Source organism: Mauremys reevesii, linkage group 15, assembly GCF_016161935.1.
Source record: "Mauremys reevesii isolate NIE-2019 linkage group 15, ASM1616193v1, whole genome shotgun sequence".
In the NCBI taxonomy this organism is placed as follows: domain Eukaryota; kingdom Metazoa; phylum Chordata; order Testudines; family Geoemydidae; genus Mauremys; species Mauremys reevesii.
The window spans coordinates 31,017,747-31,036,116 of NC_052637.1; the positions used below are offsets into that span (position 1 = coordinate 31,017,747).

The 18,370-nt window shown below is 45.7% G+C and overlaps 2 protein-coding genes across 4 annotated transcripts; one reads left to right on the forward strand and one right to left on the reverse strand.

Moving 5' to 3' along the window:
- Nucleotides 1-187: 187 nt before the first annotated feature.
- Nucleotides 188-7,889, forward strand: NT5C (5', 3'-nucleotidase, cytosolic). The gene is made up of 5 exons (XM_039501460.1): nt 188-427; nt 5,579-5,679; nt 5,758-5,818; nt 6,629-6,743; nt 6,842-7,889. Exons 1-5 carry the CDS (start codon nt 242-244, stop codon nt 7,060-7,062), a joined length of 684 nt encoding a protein of 227 aa, XP_039357394.1. The 5' UTR covers nt 188-241; the 3' UTR covers nt 7,063-7,889.
- Nucleotides 7,262-11,805, reverse strand: ARMC7 (armadillo repeat containing 7). Of its 3 annotated transcripts, XR_005588433.1 has the most exons (5): nt 11,572-11,739; nt 10,611-10,705; nt 10,313-10,456; nt 7,981-8,629; nt 7,262-7,345 (listed from the first exon to the last, which is right to left on the reverse strand). XR_005588433.1 is itself a non-coding variant. In XM_039501462.1 (4 exons), the coding sequence occupies exons 2-4, from the start codon at nt 10,699-10,701 to the stop codon at nt 8,292-8,294; spliced, it is 573 nt and encodes a 190-aa protein (XP_039357396.1). In that variant the 5' UTR covers nt 10,702-10,705; nt 11,758-11,805; the 3' UTR covers nt 7,884-8,291. The 3 variants fall into 3 exon arrangements, 2 of the variants coding, with proteins under 2 accessions (XP_039357396.1, XP_039357395.1); XM_039501462.1 differs by lacking the exons at nt 7,262-7,345; nt 11,572-11,739 and adding an exon at nt 11,758-11,805 and having other exon boundaries at nt 7,884-8,629; XM_039501461.1 differs by lacking the exon at nt 7,262-7,345 and having other exon boundaries at nt 7,884-8,629.
- Nucleotides 11,806-18,370: the final 6,565 nt, after the last annotated feature.

Consider the following 18,370-nt stretch of genomic DNA (forward strand, 5'->3'; position numbering starts at 1 on the left):
TGGCCGGGCCTCGCCATCGCTTTGGAACCACTTCTGCGCGCGGCGCGCGCCATCCCCAGTGCCGCGAGCGCGGAGACCCCTGCAGCCGCCGGCCTGCCAGGGACTGATGCATATTCATGAAGACAAGCTCCGCCCAGTCCCATTGAAGACTAGCCACTGAGGCGCTCTAAGGCGGCTGCCGCCGCGCGCGCCTGCTACCACGTGGGTTCTACTCTAGCCGCGGCCGCCGGCCCCGGGCGCTATGGCGGGCTCGGCCGCGTCCCGTGTCCGCGCGCTGGTGGACATGGACGGGGTGCTGGCTGACTTCGAGGGCGGAGTGCTGCGGGCTTTCCTCGCCCGCTACCCTGGGGAACCCCACGTGGAGCTGGCGGAACGCCGGGGCTTCTCAGTCCGGGACCAGTACCGCTGCCTGCGGGAGGACCTGGGGGTGAGAGGCCGGGGGCGGGGGCTGGATCGAGGGCAGTGGGACTAGGCAGAAGTATTGCCCAGCATGGCAGGTGGGCAAAGGGGGTGCCCCAGCTGGCCGATGCGCTGCACTGCGTGGTGGGCTGGGGGCAGTGTGCCCTGGCTGGGCAGATGTGCTGCAGGGGGAGGGTGCTAATGCAGGGTAGGGGTGTGTCAGAGCAAGGGGGACAGAGCAAGCTGGTACAGGGATGATCAGTGGCTCCATGTCTAGTTGGCAGCCAGTATCAAGCAGAGTGCCCCAAGGGTTGGTCCTGGGGCCGGTTTTCTTCAGTAGCTTCATTAATGATCTGGAGGATCTGCACCCTCAGCAAGTTTGCAGCTGGCACTAAACTGGGAGGAGTGGTAGATACACTGGAGGGTAGGGATAGCATACTGAGGGACCTAGACAAATTAGACAAGGGGTTCTCAAACTGGGGGTCGGGACCCCTGAGGGAGTCGCAAGGTTATTATATGGGGGGGTTGCAAGCTGTCAACCTCTACCCCAAACCCTGCTTTGCCTCCAGCATTTATAATGGTGTTAAATATATTAAAATGTGTTTTTAACTTATCGGGGGGGGGTCACACTCAGAGGTTCACTATGTGAAAGGGGACATCAGTAAAAAAGTTTGAGAGCCACTGAATTAGAGGATTGGGCCAAAATAAATCTGATGAGGTTAAACAAGGACAAGTGCAGAGTCCTGCACTTAGGATGGACGAATCCCATGCACTGCTACAGACTAGGGACTGAGTGGCTAGGCAGCAGTCCTGCAAAAAAGGACCTAGGGGTTACAGTGGATGAGAAGCTGGATATGAGTCAACATTGTGCCGTGTTGCCAAGAAGGCTAACGGCATTTTGGGCTGTATAAGTAGGAGCATTGCTAGCAGATTGAGGGACGTGATTGTTCCCCCGTTTGGCACTGGTGAGGCCTAGGGGGACCAGATGTCCCGATATTATCAGGACGGTCCCAATTTTAAAATATTTGTCCCACGTCCCGACTGCACATCGGTCGGGATGCCCTTTGTCCCGATATCGAGGACTGCTCACCATCACCACCAAAGTCCCGGGGCTGGTGTGGCAGCTAAAAGACCATTATTTATGTTCCTCTTTTTCTCTGTCACCAGAACTAGGTACTTGGCTCACTCAATCCAGTCTGATTTTCATAGGTTTAATCTGATCAGGCTATTCACTTGCTTGTAGTTAGTGGCTATTTTTATACTAGGAACTTTTGACCATCTTCATTGTCCTCTACATTAAATAAATAGGAACCCAACCCAATTGAAATGAAAATAGTTTATCCTCTGAGTGAATCTGACCCTGGTATCCAGATGCTTTGGGGCAAACATTTTTCTTCTGCTAGGCTAAGTGCTCTTGTCTGTGTTGCTAGTCTATACATTATTATGTGGTGAGTCTGTAATCCACCTCATGGTGGCAAGGTGGATTTTGGCCTCTTTGTGGGTTTGTCAGATCCTATTACTGATTCATACCCATACTGCCCACCCCCCAAAAAACTCAGGGGTGCCAGTGGGCTACAGAGTCAGCACCTTTAGATCACTGGTTTGAATCCCTCTGAGGTCAGGATGAAAGAAAGCTGTTACCATCTGATAACTGTTAATTTTAATTGTGGTTATTCTCAAAATGTGCTAGGTGCTGTACATGCGTGTAAGAAACTGTCTCTGCCCCAGGGCAGGTACCGTGTCTTTGTATGTGTCTGTATGGCACCTAGCAGGTTAAAATTTAATCATGACTGGGGGCTCTATCTGTTACGCTGATTTAAATTATTTGATTACAGGCATGTGTCTTAGTTCCAAATTTAAATAATCCTCTCTGCCCCTTTACTAAATACCATTTAGTACTTTTTGGTGTTTAAATGTCATTGTTGTTTGGTATTTTAATCCTTGCCTAATCAATAGGTATTTTATTAATTGTTCATTTGTGATGAACTTTAACCATTGCCTACTTCCAAGTTTTAGTTGTTAATTCTTGTTTTAATATTAAGTGTTGCTTCCTTTCTATTTATGGTCATAATTTAAGATGACCTAATTTCACTTTGTAAATGCTCTGTTTTTTAAGTTATTGGTGTTTAACTCCTTTCTCTTTGCTTTACTTGACTGCCAAGTTGTCTGTGTGAAACGATCTGGGTTCTGCTTCCCAACTCATAGGTGTTCACACTACAACACCTGGATCATAGCTTAGCCAGATTCAATAAAAGGATTTGACATCTGCAGGCACAACAAGAATACCTGGAGTTGTAATAAGTATTTAAAAAAAATAACAACTTAACAAACAACAACTTGGGGCAGCCAGGGCCACCCAGAGAAGGGGGCAGTTTGCTGCGGGCTGCCAAACTGAGTTGTATTGTGACGTGGCGCAATACCACTCACTAAAATTTGGTGACGGAGGAGCTGAGCTGCTGCTGCAGAGTGAGTGCAATACGGGCTAGCTCTCCAGTCGTGGCGGCGCAAGTGGCATGACAGGCTAGCCACTCCAGGTACAATCCTGTGTAAAACCCTAGGCATGTACTTGGGGCAGCTAGCCTGTCCCAGCACTCATGCTACCATAGCTAGTATTTTTAGAACACCAGCTCAATCAGAACTAGTGCACGTGTGTCTCCTGGACCTGGAAATTACACCCCAAGCTCCCATGTAGACATACCCGAAGTGTGAGTGGGAGCTTAGTCCCCAGAGTCTATTCAATCCTTTAGGCTATTGTGATTGCTAATGAGAGGGTGAAGAGTTGTGGTGGGTTTTGTGATGTGAGTAGCGTTCTGCTACAACCAGCACTGAGACTCCCCAAGTGATTTCACACAGATCACGGACCAACCACCCAGTGGAAACTTTTTTTTTTTTAATGGATTTGAGTTGAGTGCAGACCAGTTATGTCCAACTAAAAGGTGGACGAATGACACTTTTAATTTTGTTTGCTGTGTTTAGAATGAGGAAGCTCATAACTAAATGTATGGAGGGCTACACCCCACCTCAGGCAGTGTAGCTTCTTAGTAGGGGACAACGGTGCCTCTGAACCATATAGCAAATCCTACAGGACAGCAGTATTAACTCACCTTTTCTGTGCCCTTGTCTCACTTCAGGCCCTTGCTACCCTTAAGGGAGTCTCCTCTGAAAGTGAACTTTCTCCTGGCTTATGATCACTCTCTTAAACCCTGCCTGGGTGTAGGTCAAAACCTTCCTGTTCCTTCTAAAGGTCTGGTTTCCATCAACTTCAAAATGTCTTTGTCACGTTATTCCACCTCCTCCCCACGTCATCACAGCTTGGGCAGCTGCATCAAAACACTCCCTCTTGCTCCGATTGTTGAGGAATGAGCAGCAATCCCCTGAAAACTGTCAGTTGTGGAGCTCCCTAGGAGTGTCCTGTTTATGGCAGGGGAAGGAGAGCGTGGAGCAGAAGCAGATAAACTCTTTTATTATTACAAGCAGGCTCATCCCTGTGCCTGGAACACAGGCACCAGGACCGAGGGGTACCTCCCATACTAATGGGCTGTGGGGGACAGTGGAGTCCCCCCATGCAAATGAGGGCTGCTGTTAGGGGCGGCTCTATGTATTTTGTCGCCCCTAGCACTGCAGTCAGGCGGCTTTTGGTGGCACGCCTGCGGGAGGTCCGCTGGTCCCACGCCTTCGGTGTACCCACCGCCGAATCCATGGGACCGGCGGACCTCCCACAGGCATGCTGCCGAAGGCAGCCTGACAGCTGCTCTCACAGCGACCGGCAGGCCGCCCCCTGCACCTTGCCGCCTCAGGCACGCGCTTGCTGTGCTGGTGCCTGGAGCCACCCCTGGCTGCTGTAACTTGTTCCTCTGCTTCAATGGGCGGCGGAGCAGAATCACCAGGGTGCTGGTTGTCCTGGCTGGGACCTTCATTCGTGCCCCCTCCCTGCCTCCATTCTGTTCCAGAACAGTCCCTGCACCTGTGGCTGCTGGAGATGGCTTTGCACCTGGTGTAAGGTTCTCTGAGCCAGGTGTTCTCCAGAGCGACCTTCTACCTGCCTTGCAACACTTCTGTTCTCCAGCCAACTAGCCAGCAAAAAGGGGCCAGAGCACAGTGATGATTCTGTCCCTTATTTACTTCCAGAAACGGACAAGAAAAGTCAGTCTTGTTATTTATTAGAGCAGCAGCATGGTCTCAACTATGCATGAGACAGGGAACAAGGACCTCACCAGACTGAGAGCCAGTTCTGCCCGTTCGCATGACCATGGACGAGTGCTTTTAAGCCCCATTTCTTTATCTGTAACAGTCAGGCTAAAATCTACTCACAGGGGCAATGAGGATTAGGGACCACAAAATGCCCTGTATTATTGAAATGTCTTTGTAGCAGCAAGTCACAGGAGGAGGCTGCATTATATTAAAAATTACACTTATCATTGTTCTGCCTGGTCCTTTTCAGCCTCTAAAATCAGGCCCTTGGCTACAGATGTATGAAACAAATGGTCAGTGACAAGCCTGTGTTCAGCAGAAGGCATAATCTCTGTTGCTTTTCAAAATACAAGTAAATAAGCTTTGAATTTCCTCGCTTTGGTCATTTTGCCACTAACTTAAACATCTTAAAATAGAGTTTGCACTGATGTTATCACCGTGTCGCACTGAAGCCAGAATCTGCTCTTAGACATTTTAATCATGTTGCATGAGGCCTTAGAGAGCACATATACAACAGCATGGAGAGCAACACAGCAAACCTCCCTCCAGTATGCTTCAGTCGTAGCCTGGCAGGATCAACTGTAAAGCGTGAGGACAACGGAGTCTCCGAGTCCCAGTCTGTCCTTGGCCCCTCTGCTGAGGGTGCTAATTATCATGCTGTGGTGTTTTGGGGTGTTCATTTGGTGGCATGTTTGTTTGTTTTTGTAATGAGGTGGATATATATCTACTGGGAACTGGAATGAGATCCAACAACTCACTTCACACAGGCCACCAGATGGTAACAACTTCCAGTCATTACCTGCCTGGCCTGGATTTGTCCTGGCAACCAGTGGGTGAGACTGTGACCCATTACCAATGATCTCAGCCACTTGGTCTCCCTCTGAAATGTGGACAAAATAGGTCCTTTTGACCCCAGGGTAAATTCAATAGCTATTATGCAGAAAGCTACAATAAAAAAAATTGCTCATTCTCCTCCTCTCTCTTCCAGGCTAAGGTAGCCAGTGTCTATGAGTCACCTGGCTTCTTTCTGGGGTTGGAGCCGATTCCAGGAGCCATTGAAGCCATGCAGGAAATGATCCATATGCAGGAGTAAGAACACTTTGCAGTACACAGCTCTTTTCTATTCTCCATGTTTGATGACTACTAATCAGGGCTGTTTCTTTTTAGCACTGAAGTTTTTATTTGCACGAGCCCCCTGCTGAAGTATGAGCACTGCATCCTGGAGAAGGTTGGAGCTTCCCCCCCACCCTTGCTTTAAGACTGCTATTGCAGAATCCAGCCCCTTTCAACTGTTAGGACATGCCCAAGTACCATACCAATGTGTGCAAAGCCAAGCTGCAGCCTGTGAAGTCTGCAGGACCCAGCATGCAAAAATACTCCATCTGAGTGGCAGCTTTTCAGACTGAGAGGAAGTATTAAAGGCCAGAAGTAGTACTGTGTCATGCCTTTTGCAAGGCATCTGAGTCTTACGCAATAGAAGCCAGAATATAATACTTAAAAACCCAGCCAGACAAACAAACAACAACTTTCAGCAACTCATACCCACAGTAGCAAGAAATGGCATGGGAAGGGTGGGGGAGGGTAAAAGAACAGATGCAATATGGTCAAGTAGATGCTGGCTTGATTCACTACATACTCCAGAGGCAACCAAGGGGTGTCTGATGCACTGCACTGGGAAGGGACTGCATGCCAGAGGCTCCTGTGAGAAAATCCTGACTAAATCGAGAGATGATCACTGGCAGGCAGGAATGCAGGGAGAGAGGGGTTATTCCTCAAGTACTTTGGGGTTAGATAATGAAGGGCCTGGTATATGCCATAGGTTGACTCTCCTCTCATGCTGCTTTACACCGGCTTAACTTCAGGTACCCAGTGCAGTCATGAGCGAAGGGCATTGAAAGTACAGTTCACATCAGTCAATTGCAAGGTTCATAACACTCCTAGAAGAGATTTGGGCCTGTAGCATGAGATCACTATGCTATAAATAGTCAAATTTGTGCTAAGTAAAATTCTTCTAATGCTCTACTTCCTCCCCTAACAGTACAGCTGGGTGGAAAAACACTTGGGTCCTGAGTTTGTGGAGCGACTGATTCTGACCCGGGATAAAACAATTGTGTCAGCTGACCTCCTGTTCGATGACAAAGACACCATTAAAGGTTTGGGAAACTTCAGGTGGAGATTTCACAGCAGATGATTTACTGTTGTTTGGGAAAAAGAACAACTAACTTCAGCTTTCCATTGTGGCTCTTCTCAGGTGCGGAGCCTAAGCCGAGTTGGGAACACATCTTGTTCACTTGCTGCCATAACAAGCATCTCGAGCTTCAGACCCCACGTAGGCGGCTGCAGTCGTGGGCCGACGACTGGAGGGGGATAGTGGAAAGCAAACGCAGAAGTAATACGGAAAAAAAATGCTATGCTAGTCTCATTGCCAATGGAAACGGACAGGTTGGGAACTGGCAACGAAATCCCATTTAAAGGAAGCGCACTGATCTGGGTAGGGGCAGTTTTAAGGGCCAAAGATAGAAAGCTTATTTTTTAAGATCTGTATCTTTAGACTATTTGGAGGGAGAAACTCGACAAGAGATGAACAGCTGCTTATAACGTTAGGTAGCATGTTTTGGGTTGGCAGGAAGGAAGGAAGAAGAAATTAGAAAGAGGAAGCAGGCCTGTAAAACTCCATGAAAACTCCATGATTCTTTGCTGAAACTCCATGAAAGCACTCTGCCCTCTGTCCCGTCCACTCACGCAGTATTTGAAGCTGTAAGTATGAGGGACACAGTCACGTTAGGAAACAAAATCTTGTTTTCAACAGTTTAACCATTTTAATAATCTGGCATACGAAACCAGATTGGCTGTTCAGCACCCTTCCACTTTTTCCCCTGCTTGGTGCATAATGAAAGTAGATAGTTTCACTTCCTGGTTCTCCTGCATTAATGTGAGCTGCTAAGGTTTGGGTTGCAAATGCTGTACTCAGTGAATGTCTGGTCCAGAACTGTCTACACTTAATGTTTTATTCAAAGTTTTACAAAAGCTACTACAAGACCGGTTGTCCTTCTGAGCGGCAGTCTGCTGTTAGTATTCCTTTTGAAATCTTAATCTGCATCTTTCCTACCAGCTATGTTGGGGAGAATACATTATTCCTATTGATATTTAACATCAGTAGAGCTAATTAACTGGCCAGGTGCCTGTGGTATGAGGATGCTGGCTCATACTTAGTCCTGAGGTATGTGATCAGACTACAAATTGTAAGGGGAAGAAGGTGCGTTCTTTCCTACTGAGAAATAAAGACCCTATGATTTAAACATGTTTCAAAGCTATAATTGAGAGGACGGGCAGCAATAGCTGCAGCTAGGGTGAAGGTGCTGTAAAAGAATTGTGTTGGGTTTACATTACCTGACAACCACACTGGAAATGGTAACATCAGAAATGGTTATTTGGATGATGGTTCAGGAGTCGCTTGTCCTGCTCTTTAACAGCCATGATTTGTTTTGTAGCAGTTTAGCTGCTAATCTTGGCTTCTGGACTCATGTCCCGGCTCCCCACCTGCCCCTTTCAAACCGAGGCAGATTTTTAGGAATGTCTTTCACTAGTTTCACCAGCCTCTTGACCTATCCTGCAGGTGGAGGGGGCTCTAAAGATGGAGTCAAGAATATTTCTTCTCACGCAATAATAATCTTAAACTACTCCATCTGCTCTGCATAACATCAGTCCTTTGGGAGCGGGATCCCTACAGCTGTATGTTTGCTCAGGTTCCTGGCTTCCTCCACCTGCACAGGAGAGCAGTAATCCTCAAGGAAGACCCTTGCTAGGTTGCTTAGCCTCCTGTTAGCTGAGAGGGAGAAACGTAGCATGCACTCCACCACTGGGAGCGCTGTGGTCTGTTGGCGAGACTGTGGTGTGGTCAAGTACATCAGAGTAGTCACCGCTGACATCACGGTCTCCTCATTTGAGCTGGATAAGCAGTTTATTACAGGTGCCACCCCATCTGCCTCCAAAATATAGTCCTTGTTTGTTTTATCCAGACAGAGATTACAAAGACCCCCTGAAATAGAAAGGAGAGGGAGTGTGGCACCAGCTACCACCACCTTAGATCACCCTCTTAACACCTAACTAACTCCCTCTTGAGGTTCAAGTGGCATTGCTGCAACCAGGAGCCTCAACTCTTTCTTAGGGCTTGTCTACACAGTAACTAAGATCAAAATAACCGATCGCTGCCGTTCATGCCTTTAGTTAGTTCAGAGCAAGTCTAACACAGATGTTTTTGTTTTCAAAGAAAACTAACCTACTTAAGTTATCACAATAGGACACTTGTGAATTAAGTGTGTCCATACATAGACTTGCACTGAACTAACTACAGGTGTGAATTCCACCCAATTTAATGTGCTCATTACTGGTATATAAAGTACATACTATACCAAAAACAAAATACTGGTTTGCACTTCACTGAGACCTTTGTCCCCACATAGAATCAACTGGCCACAATATATTTATAGTAGTTGGAAAACTGTCCACCCTGCTCCCGGACTAAGTTTATTCTCAAAAGTCTGTCCTTCCTTCCTCAAAATGATTTTTCAACCAAAGCACTCATTCCCTTATATGATGTTAGGGGGCGCTATGCTCTTAGAGGTAACATCTTTCACAGGAGATTAAACAAACACAGAACTTGTCATTTAAAAATCCTCTGGTAAATTTTTCAAGAGGGGGGTTAAAAGATTTGTTTTTTTGTTAAGGAAGTGCCTTATTTCATCTCTGAGGTGGCTACAATCCAGTAAAGAGTGAGAGATTCCTAGAAATACCTTCTGTACTGCAAAGGGGCTATAGTGAGACTTTAATTAGTTATGAGAGGTACTATTAGAAGTAGCATGGCATTATTAATACTAATTAAGATATTGTAAATTAATTTCTATTGGTGCAAATACTAATATGTATCCTGTACTAACAGCACTTTGCACTTAGGGTGCAGCCATACTAGCAACATTTGATCGATAACATCCCCAGTGCAGCTCCGCCAGTGGAAGCTGTAGTAAGTACACAAGGCTATGTGTATTCAACCATCACATCATCTAACCCTGCTAACCATTCAGGATTTGAATTTAGCGTGTCTGGCTTCCAGTTTGTATTGAATCCATGCTGACTGGCTCTAACGGGATTCCTCAGAAGACTTCATTATATTATTTACAACAGGTCCTTTTAGAGGATTCATTCTCAACAATAATCGTAGTAACACCATATTGGACTTGCTCATGCTCTATGGCAAAACCTTAGTTGTTCTCAATGACTGTATCATTACAGTAGGGACGTGGGTTAAAAATTATCATTAAACTAGATTTTTTTGTTCCAATATTCAGGGTTTTACCTAGTCTTAGAAAGTAGTTTGTTTATTTTTCAGCTCTGCAGCATGTTAGTGGAGTGGAGACTTGTCTTAATGTGAAATAATTCACCTCAAGCCCCTAGCTTGATCTCTCTCACCTGTTCCAGCTATTCTATATAGGTTTTTATACTGCCCTCATCACTGTAGTATCTGAGGGCCTTCCAGTATTGCATTAAGCAGTTTGATCAACATCTGCCACAGATGGTTTGTCATATGTGGTTGATCCTCTCTCCCAAATTCAAGTGACTACAGAATCAAAGCAGTGAGGCTAGCATCCCCTGACCCATCAGTATCCAACCAGTGCTTGGAACTACTATTGTTCATTTTACAGATAGTTTTAAATCCACTCCTTACCAATTGCAAACTCCACAAGGATCTCATTGTCTTCTGTGAGCATATCCAGGAACAGGTCAAGGACTTGAAGCTGTCGGAGATATTCATAGTTCTTGGGATCGTAGGCGAAGTTGGCTAGATTAGCCAGTACTTGCTGCTTGGCTTCTGCAATTTATAAGCAGCATTTAGGTGAAGAAAGCGGCAGCTGAAATGGGCTGGGCTGTCTAATTCTTGAAGGAAAAAAAACCAGCAACTGGTGAGCCAGCTATGATCCTGACATTTGGAATATACTTTAATAAAAGGAAAAAAATAAGCTCACCTGGACTCTCTGTTACCTGGAACTCGGTGACCAGCGCTTGTAAGTATTCAAGCCGCCCCAGTTCCAGCAGATCCCGCTGCTTTTGGGACATGGTGCTAGAGAGAGAAAATTAAGTTTTATTCATGATGTCCTGAATGGCCCCAGTTTCACTGCAAGGTTAATAAAAACAGTCTAACAAGTGTAGAATATTCAATTGATTTTCTTTTCCCTCCCTTTAGACTTACTGAGGGAACTAAAACTGGCAGTATTACAAGCTCAGGCCTTGTCCATGTTTTGGATCAGAACCATGCTAGCTACAACGGGGTTTAAACATGCCTTATCTGCCCTGAGAATCATTGACAATTGTCCCATGTTTGGTCTAGCATTGGTGCAGCTCCATTAGTGGTATCATAGACTACCCATGAGTGTCTTTACTGTAGTGTCTTCTGAGTAGGCTAGATGAATGCTGGTAAAAACCTCTGCTCCTCACCTACACTACAGTTTCCATCATTGCAACCTTTGGTGGATTTATGTTGATTTTCCTAGAGTAGATGAGGCCACTTTGAATGGGGTGGAAACGCCCTCTATGCTTAAAATGCACTATTGCCAATCCCAAACATTCAAAAATTGAGAGTCAAGATACACAAAATAATGAGATTGGTTTAAAAACCACAAGATTTGCAAAGAAAATAATCCATTTTTGTTTCTTTCTATTTACTGGGGGGTTTCTAAACCTTTAGGCTGCACTGGATCACATTTTCATGCTTTTCTCCACAAGGGATAGAACCTGACTTTTTTTAAATGAAAGCTTCTCACATAGTCACAGGACTCCAGGAGCTGGGGCTTTAAGAACCCTCAACTCCAGTTACTGCAAGACTCTCACTGACAATCAGAAGAGCTCGCAACACTGCGAGCGGCCCAGGTGCCTCCTGGCCGGGTTACAGGAGGCCCCTCCCGCTTTACAATCCAGCTGGGGGCTTACACCGTCTCCGGCGCTGTCCCAGGCGCTGCGCCGAGGGCGCCAGCGGGGGGTCGGGGCCTGTGGGGCGCAGCTCTCAGCCCAGCAGCGCGGCAGGGGCCCACGTGCGCAGGGCACAGGCTGGGCGGGCAGGGACCCAGGACGGGACCTGCCACGCTGCTACCCAGGCCCCCGCGCGGCGTCACTAACCGCTCCCAGCACCACGCGGGGCACAGACGAGGTGACCCAGGCAGCAGGGCGGAAATGACGTAAGGGCAACCCTGAAAGAAGGGCGGAAATACTGAGAGCGCGGCCGGACGTGACGTTGGCGGGGGGCGGGAGGCCCCGAGGCCTGTAACGGTGCCCCGCTGCGACCCGCCATGGTGGGTCGCATGTCGGCGCGGAAGCGGCTGTCAAAGCCCCTCCTCTTCGGCAGTATCCTGTGTGCGTTGGCCACCGCCTTCGTGTACAGGTGCGGGGAGGAGGGACTTGGCCGCCAGAGAGCGGAGGGGAAGTGCTGGGGGGGGGAGCCGCACTAGAGGCCTTGGCTGTCAGGGATTGGGGGGGCAGGTGTGGGGGGGCACTGGAGGCCTTGGCTGGCAGGGATTGCGGGGAACTCAGCTGGGTGGGGGGCGCTGGGGGGGGTTGGCTGGCAGGGATTGGGGGGAGTTCAGCTGTGGGGGGGGGCGCTGGGGGCCTTGGGGGTCTCAGCTGTGTGTGGTGGATTTTGGTGGGGGCCCTCACTTAACTGCAGTGACCATCTTTCTCTGTCTCAGGCACCGCTTCTTCCCCGAGGTGGAGGAGCTCCGTGCCAGGGAGTATGAGCGCTATGAGAAGAAGCGCCAAGATGTGGTGGAGAGGCGCCAGAAGCAGCTGGCTGAGCTGGCAGAGAGGAAAGCTTCCCCATAGGCTGTGATCGGAAGGAAAGGCTTTGCTCTGGGGACCCTGCTCCTTCAGTGGGGATGGGGAGCTGTGTTGGGAAGTGAATGAATGAATGTATACAACTCTCGCACATGGCACACGGCTCACATGGACTGGGTGAAGTTTCCATCAACCTAGCAGGGATGTTGGCTGGTGACTTTACTCCCTCAACTTGTTTGATATGCACGAGTGATGGCTTCAAATATCTGCCAGGTGGTATCATGTTCTATTAGTCAGATCAGAGCTCTGACAGTCTGGAGGTGTGGGTTCAATTCCTAGCTCTGCCAGTGATCTGCTTTGTGTTATGTTGGGCAAGATGCTCAACCTCTCTGGGGTCATCTCTGCTAGGAAAAGTAGTTGAGTTTAGATTGGATTTAGCTAATGTGCTAGCTGAGCCTAACCTAAATTTGACCCTTTTCCTAGTTTAGACACCTTTAGCTAGTCAAATTGTAGCCTAGAAGATGTTACCTGGCATCTACACCAGAAAAAAAAGTCAGGTTTTGCTAACCTGTATTAGCCAAGCCTGATCTGAACTTGACCACTTTTTCTAATCAAGAAAAACCCTCTGTGCCTCAGCTTTCCTATTTGTACAGTGGGATAATAATGCTTGCCCACTTGTATGAAGCATTCTGAGATCCTTGGATGAATGGTGCTATATAAGTGTTAAAATAACTGACAGGTGGTAATATACCTGGGCTAATTGCCAGGTAGAGTGAGAGGTGTCCAGAATTCTTTTGGATCTCTTCAATGTAACATTGTATATCTTAAGTGATTTTTGTAATCTTGTTTCTGCCATGATAGTGTTGCACACCACCAAATAAGACTTTAACTACAACTTCTGCCTGATAAGTCATCTTTAAGAGTGACTGATGAGCTTAATTTAGGCATAAAATTACCAATCCCTGGGTGCAACCCACTGGTTATTTATTACTCTGAGTGGCATTCAAAGCAGGCTTCTTACTGTTAATTGGAATGTTTTCTTCCCTATATTTTATGCTGAAAAATGACGGGACCACTCTCCCTTGAAATTACAAATGTAAATAAACAAATACTATAACGTCTAACTCTTCCTGTAGTAGAGAACCTTGGGTAGGAGCCTTTCCTTTGCTTTAGGAAGGGCCTAAATTTCCCCCAGGCGATGAAGAGTTACCCACACATAAGGCTTTTGCTCATTATCTTTGTATTTCCGTACAACAATCTTTTAAATTCCCTGTCCTGTCCTATTTCCCCAAACTGCTGTAATATCTGCATTCATAAGAATGGCCATACTTGGTCAAACCAGTAGTCCATCTAGTCCAGTGTCCTGAATTCAGCCTGCTACTAGGAGGGCAAACAGCTTCGTTCCAGGCTGAACCTGTGTTGACCAGCCTTCTTGTAGACAAGGACAACAAATTTCATACCTACTCTGGACTCAAATGGAATCTGTTCATCCACCCCTTTTGGGTTTGTTTACTCTGGTAAATTATTAGACATGCTGAGTTGCAAAACAACGGTAAAAGAAAATTACGTGGGATACCTGTGGCTGCAGGGGATAAGAGTGCGTGTGTGGGAATAAAGTTTTTGAGGCCCTTGGGAGAAGAAAGGAGAGAGAAAACATACAGGAGATGATAGAGAACAGAAAATAAAGTAAGGAAATAAAGAGGAGAAGGGCAAAGTGGAGGGAAAGAGAATGAAAAGCGGGAACAGCACATGCACAGCAAGATACATGCTTTATAAAAGGAAAAGAAAAATGGAGTGAAGCCAGGAGGGGAAGGAACATCTAGCAAAAGGACAGGAGATAACTCTATGCCAGGAGTACAATGTCCTGGTCTAAATTCAAAGTTGCACAGGTTTAACCAAAAGCGTGATTCTAAACCAGTTTACTTAAACTGGTGCCACTTTGTGTATGAACACTCTTAAATGGATTTAAACCTGGCTTGTGTCAGTTTAGCTTACACCTATATTATTTACTTATTTATATTTTATTTGTATTACTTGTAAAGTTACAGGTGTGAGCTAAATTTGATATTAACAGTCTTAAACTGATGAGTGCCCACACAGGTTTACACTGGTTAGTTAAACTGAGTTTTAAACCAATTCAAGTTAAACAAGTGCAGCTTCAGTAGACAAGGCTTAGCCTAAGAGTTGGAATGAACTGATTAAATAGAAATATGATTGCTACAATTAAATGCAGCACCCAATCATTTTTAAATTACATGGGTGTGGCTAGGTGTGTGTGTTAAAATGTAGGTATTTTCACCTACACTTGTAGGCCAGGGATGCACTAGAAACTTGTCAGTGTAGCTGTTGGGTAGTGGCATGGGTTTTTTTTTTTTTTTTAATGACACTTATATTGGCAAAAACCCTACTCTATAACCACTGCAGTTATACCAGCATAAATACGCTTTTGCCAGCATAGCTTATTTCACTCAGGGAACTGGTATAAGGGAAACCAGCACAAGCACTGTTTTGGTGGTATAAGCAGCATCTACACTAGGAGGGTTTGCTATTATAGTATGCCAGCAAGCCTTTTTCTAGTGTCCACTTGGCTTGTGTCCTTAAGGTAGTAATTGTAGTATTTTCAAGCCCTACCCATCTGTAAATGGAGTTGCGGGGAGGACAGTAAGTGCATGGGAACTAGCCAGTGATTGAATGTGGAGGGGTGGGTGGGAAGAGTATGTGAATGAGGGGAGAGAGATGGAGAAGGATTGCGGCAAGACAGAGAGAAGTGATTAAGAAGACTTGGACTGTAGGGGATGGAGAGGAAAACGTGATGAGAAGGTGAATAGGGATGAAGGAGCGGCACTCAGAAGTATTAAATCTGTGCTCAGTCAGCCTGTAATTCTGCACACACAATTAGAAGGAACATTGCCCTGTGGCATGTACTGGTTTTGCACAAAGAACAGGGTTTGTGGAAATGGTTTGTGTCCATTAGCTGAAGCTGAATGTGCATACTGTAGGGGCACACTGTTCAGTTCATGCTATTCACTGCAAGACTGGTGGGAAAATAAGGCAACAAACCGTCCATAATATCAGGAGAAGCCCAACTTTGCTTGACTTTTTGAGACCTGCTAGTTCTGTTTCCTCTGTCCGTAGTCTTGCTTCATCATAAACCCAAGTTGGCCAGAAGGTGTGGGAGTGCTTTTTGCATTTAATAAGGAGGAGCTGTGTGGAGGTGAGTTAATTTTGTCCTCCTGGCTTGTGAGTCTTGCGAGGTTTACATAGCAATTGTGGGAGGGAATTCACAGACCACACTAGTACTCTGTGACAGGACCCTTTTCTGGCCAATCTAGGTGCTTATCACCTTCAGGCTGGCTTAGAGCAATGAGCTTGATTTGGTTACCCTTGAAGACCACTTGTCAGCTTCAGCTGGTGCAGAGAGGTCCTCTGTGAACATGTCACTCTGATGCTCTGTGCTGGCTGTTTACTTATAGTTGTTGGGTATGTTCTCTAAACATCGGGATGTGCCAAGTACCAGGTACTTGACAGGGTCATTAACATCTACTGGGATAATATTGCTAACAGAGCATTTACAACTGAGGATCTGTACCAGTGGAACTGGTTTCTGCTGGTAGGCTACCAGAGCTGGAATTCAGTGAGTTTTAGGTTATAACAGGCATATGTTGGTTAAGGATTTGATGCTTAGATATCACAGTGATGGGTGCCTTAGATTCAGCCTAAACTCAGTAGGTTGTGTTGTAAGGATCTGATTGCAATACCCATTGTTACAGGGCCACAGCAATGGGTACGTTGTTTAAATATCTATGAGAATGTTAAATTCGATCATAATCATGAAATATTCTTAAGTCTGAACTCCTGATCTGTATGTCATAGCAATAAACAGGCTTATTGCAAAAGTGCTTAGCCCATAAGGGTGGATGAGACCTTCAGTGACAATGGGATCAGGGGGCTGGAAGATGTGGATTTATTTCTGGACAATTTTGCCTTGCTCTGCCAGTGCTCAGTGGTTTATAACCTGGGAGAGGTAATAATGTTTGGACATAATTAAAACTGATTTCGCTTTCCTGTCTTTAGGAAGTCGGTAGAAACCAGTTGTGCTTTGGGGGAGAGGGGGTAATTAAGCTGCGGCTGCATTGCATAATTGGGTGACCTTAAATCGAATGAAAGAAACCTTTGTTACCTTATTTTCTTATGACCTCAGGGCTTGAGTTCTAATCTCTCTGTTCTGCTGTATCGCTCCAAGGGGGCATTTTAAAATTATTCCTATTGCGCCTTCGGTGTGCGTGGCTCTTTACGAATAAATACAAGGACACAGCCCAGAGGAGCTTATAGACTAGGTTGAGAAAAGAGGCAGAAGGGATGTGGATTAATGATGGGGGAGGAGGACAAGGGCTAGATTGTAAAGGTGAAACAATAGCTATCAGCCAAAATCGAAGAGGAGCCGTGATCCATGGCCCTATTAATCCACAAAGAAGAGACATGAAGCCTGGTCTCACATGGCAGCACAGCAAGGAGCTGAGTCAGTTACCAATCATGACTTTAATATGCCATCTCAACTCCATAAATTTAATATGCCATCTCAACTCCATAAACCAGTTTTTTTCTTTACTAGAAAAATATCTCAACCTGTATGAAAGCCAATCCAAACAAAAACTAGGGCGCTGGCCTTGTAATTTAGGATTAGAATAGCAAAACACAATTCCCTATACTTGTTTCTGGATAAGTGTATCTTCACTCTCTTCTAAACTGTTGTGTAATGGTGCTGCTTAGGTATGCTCTATTAATGTCCATCCCCGAGTTTCTTTTCAGTAGTGGAAGAAGTGATCACTCTCTGTCAGTTTTTTGTTTGTGAAATGTTAGTTCTTTTTCTTTATTGTGGGGAGCAGCATGCATCATACTGTTCGTTCCCTTGTTTGAGCGAGCCATGACTAGTAGCACTGTAGATGCAGTACAGTCAGTTCCTGAAAGGGAGGGAGATACCTTCCATTGCTCCTTCAAGTGACTATTCTGTCTAATTTAGGAGCAATTTTGATGGTTCCACATCCTGTCCTCCTTGGCTAGGACATTCATTACAACAGGGGGACCTTGAGGTACGTAGAGATCACTTGACTCCACCTCTGTGGGAGAAGAAAAGGTTAGGAAGGAGTGGCAGGAAACACAATCACTGAACTGAATTTAAAATTTAGGGATCATGTAAAAAAAACCAAACCTCCACACATGCTGCTGCCTAGCTCCTTTATTCATAAAAGCTAGAACAGGTCTGAGGCTCACACCCTTCTTATTGGTTTTGTTCTGATGCAGGAGAAAAACTGTACATTTCCTTAAGGATCAAAGAGTGCTTGTGATTAACCAAACTGAGTGACGACAGTCCCAGCTGTTTGCTTTGTGGTTGCTGGCTTTACACAAGTTACTAAATACATATGCCTAGAGATAAGACATTTCTTTAAAAGCACATAGCTGCATATAAACATCTCCCAACTGTAATCTTATTTAAGGATATATTTGACAAAGGAAGACAAAGTGTGTTGGACCGTTGTCAAAAGAGGCACTGTTAGATGGTGAGATCCTCGCAAACCATAATGGTTAGATATGAATGCATTTATAGTCTGGAGGGTCAGCTTTCTAGTGGTTTAATGCATTTGTTTCTAGGCTTGTCAGGTTGGGACCTCATAATCACATCATTCTAACTAGCAGCTGTTTTTTTTTTCATTAGAATTGTGACACAACTTCAGTATCTGTTATCTTGGCAACTACTAAAGTTAGAAACCAACGCTTCTACTTCCATCTTTCAAAGGGTTTAAAACATTAATCTCCATCTCCAATGTTCTGAGAGAGATCTGCTGTTAGTCATTTCAGAACTGAAGCAGAATAAAAGCAAAAATGTATTTTATGTGCATTTTGATAGCTGGTTTTTTTGGCCACATCCAGAGAAGAGTCTAAGCTGGCAAAATGATAGCTTCTT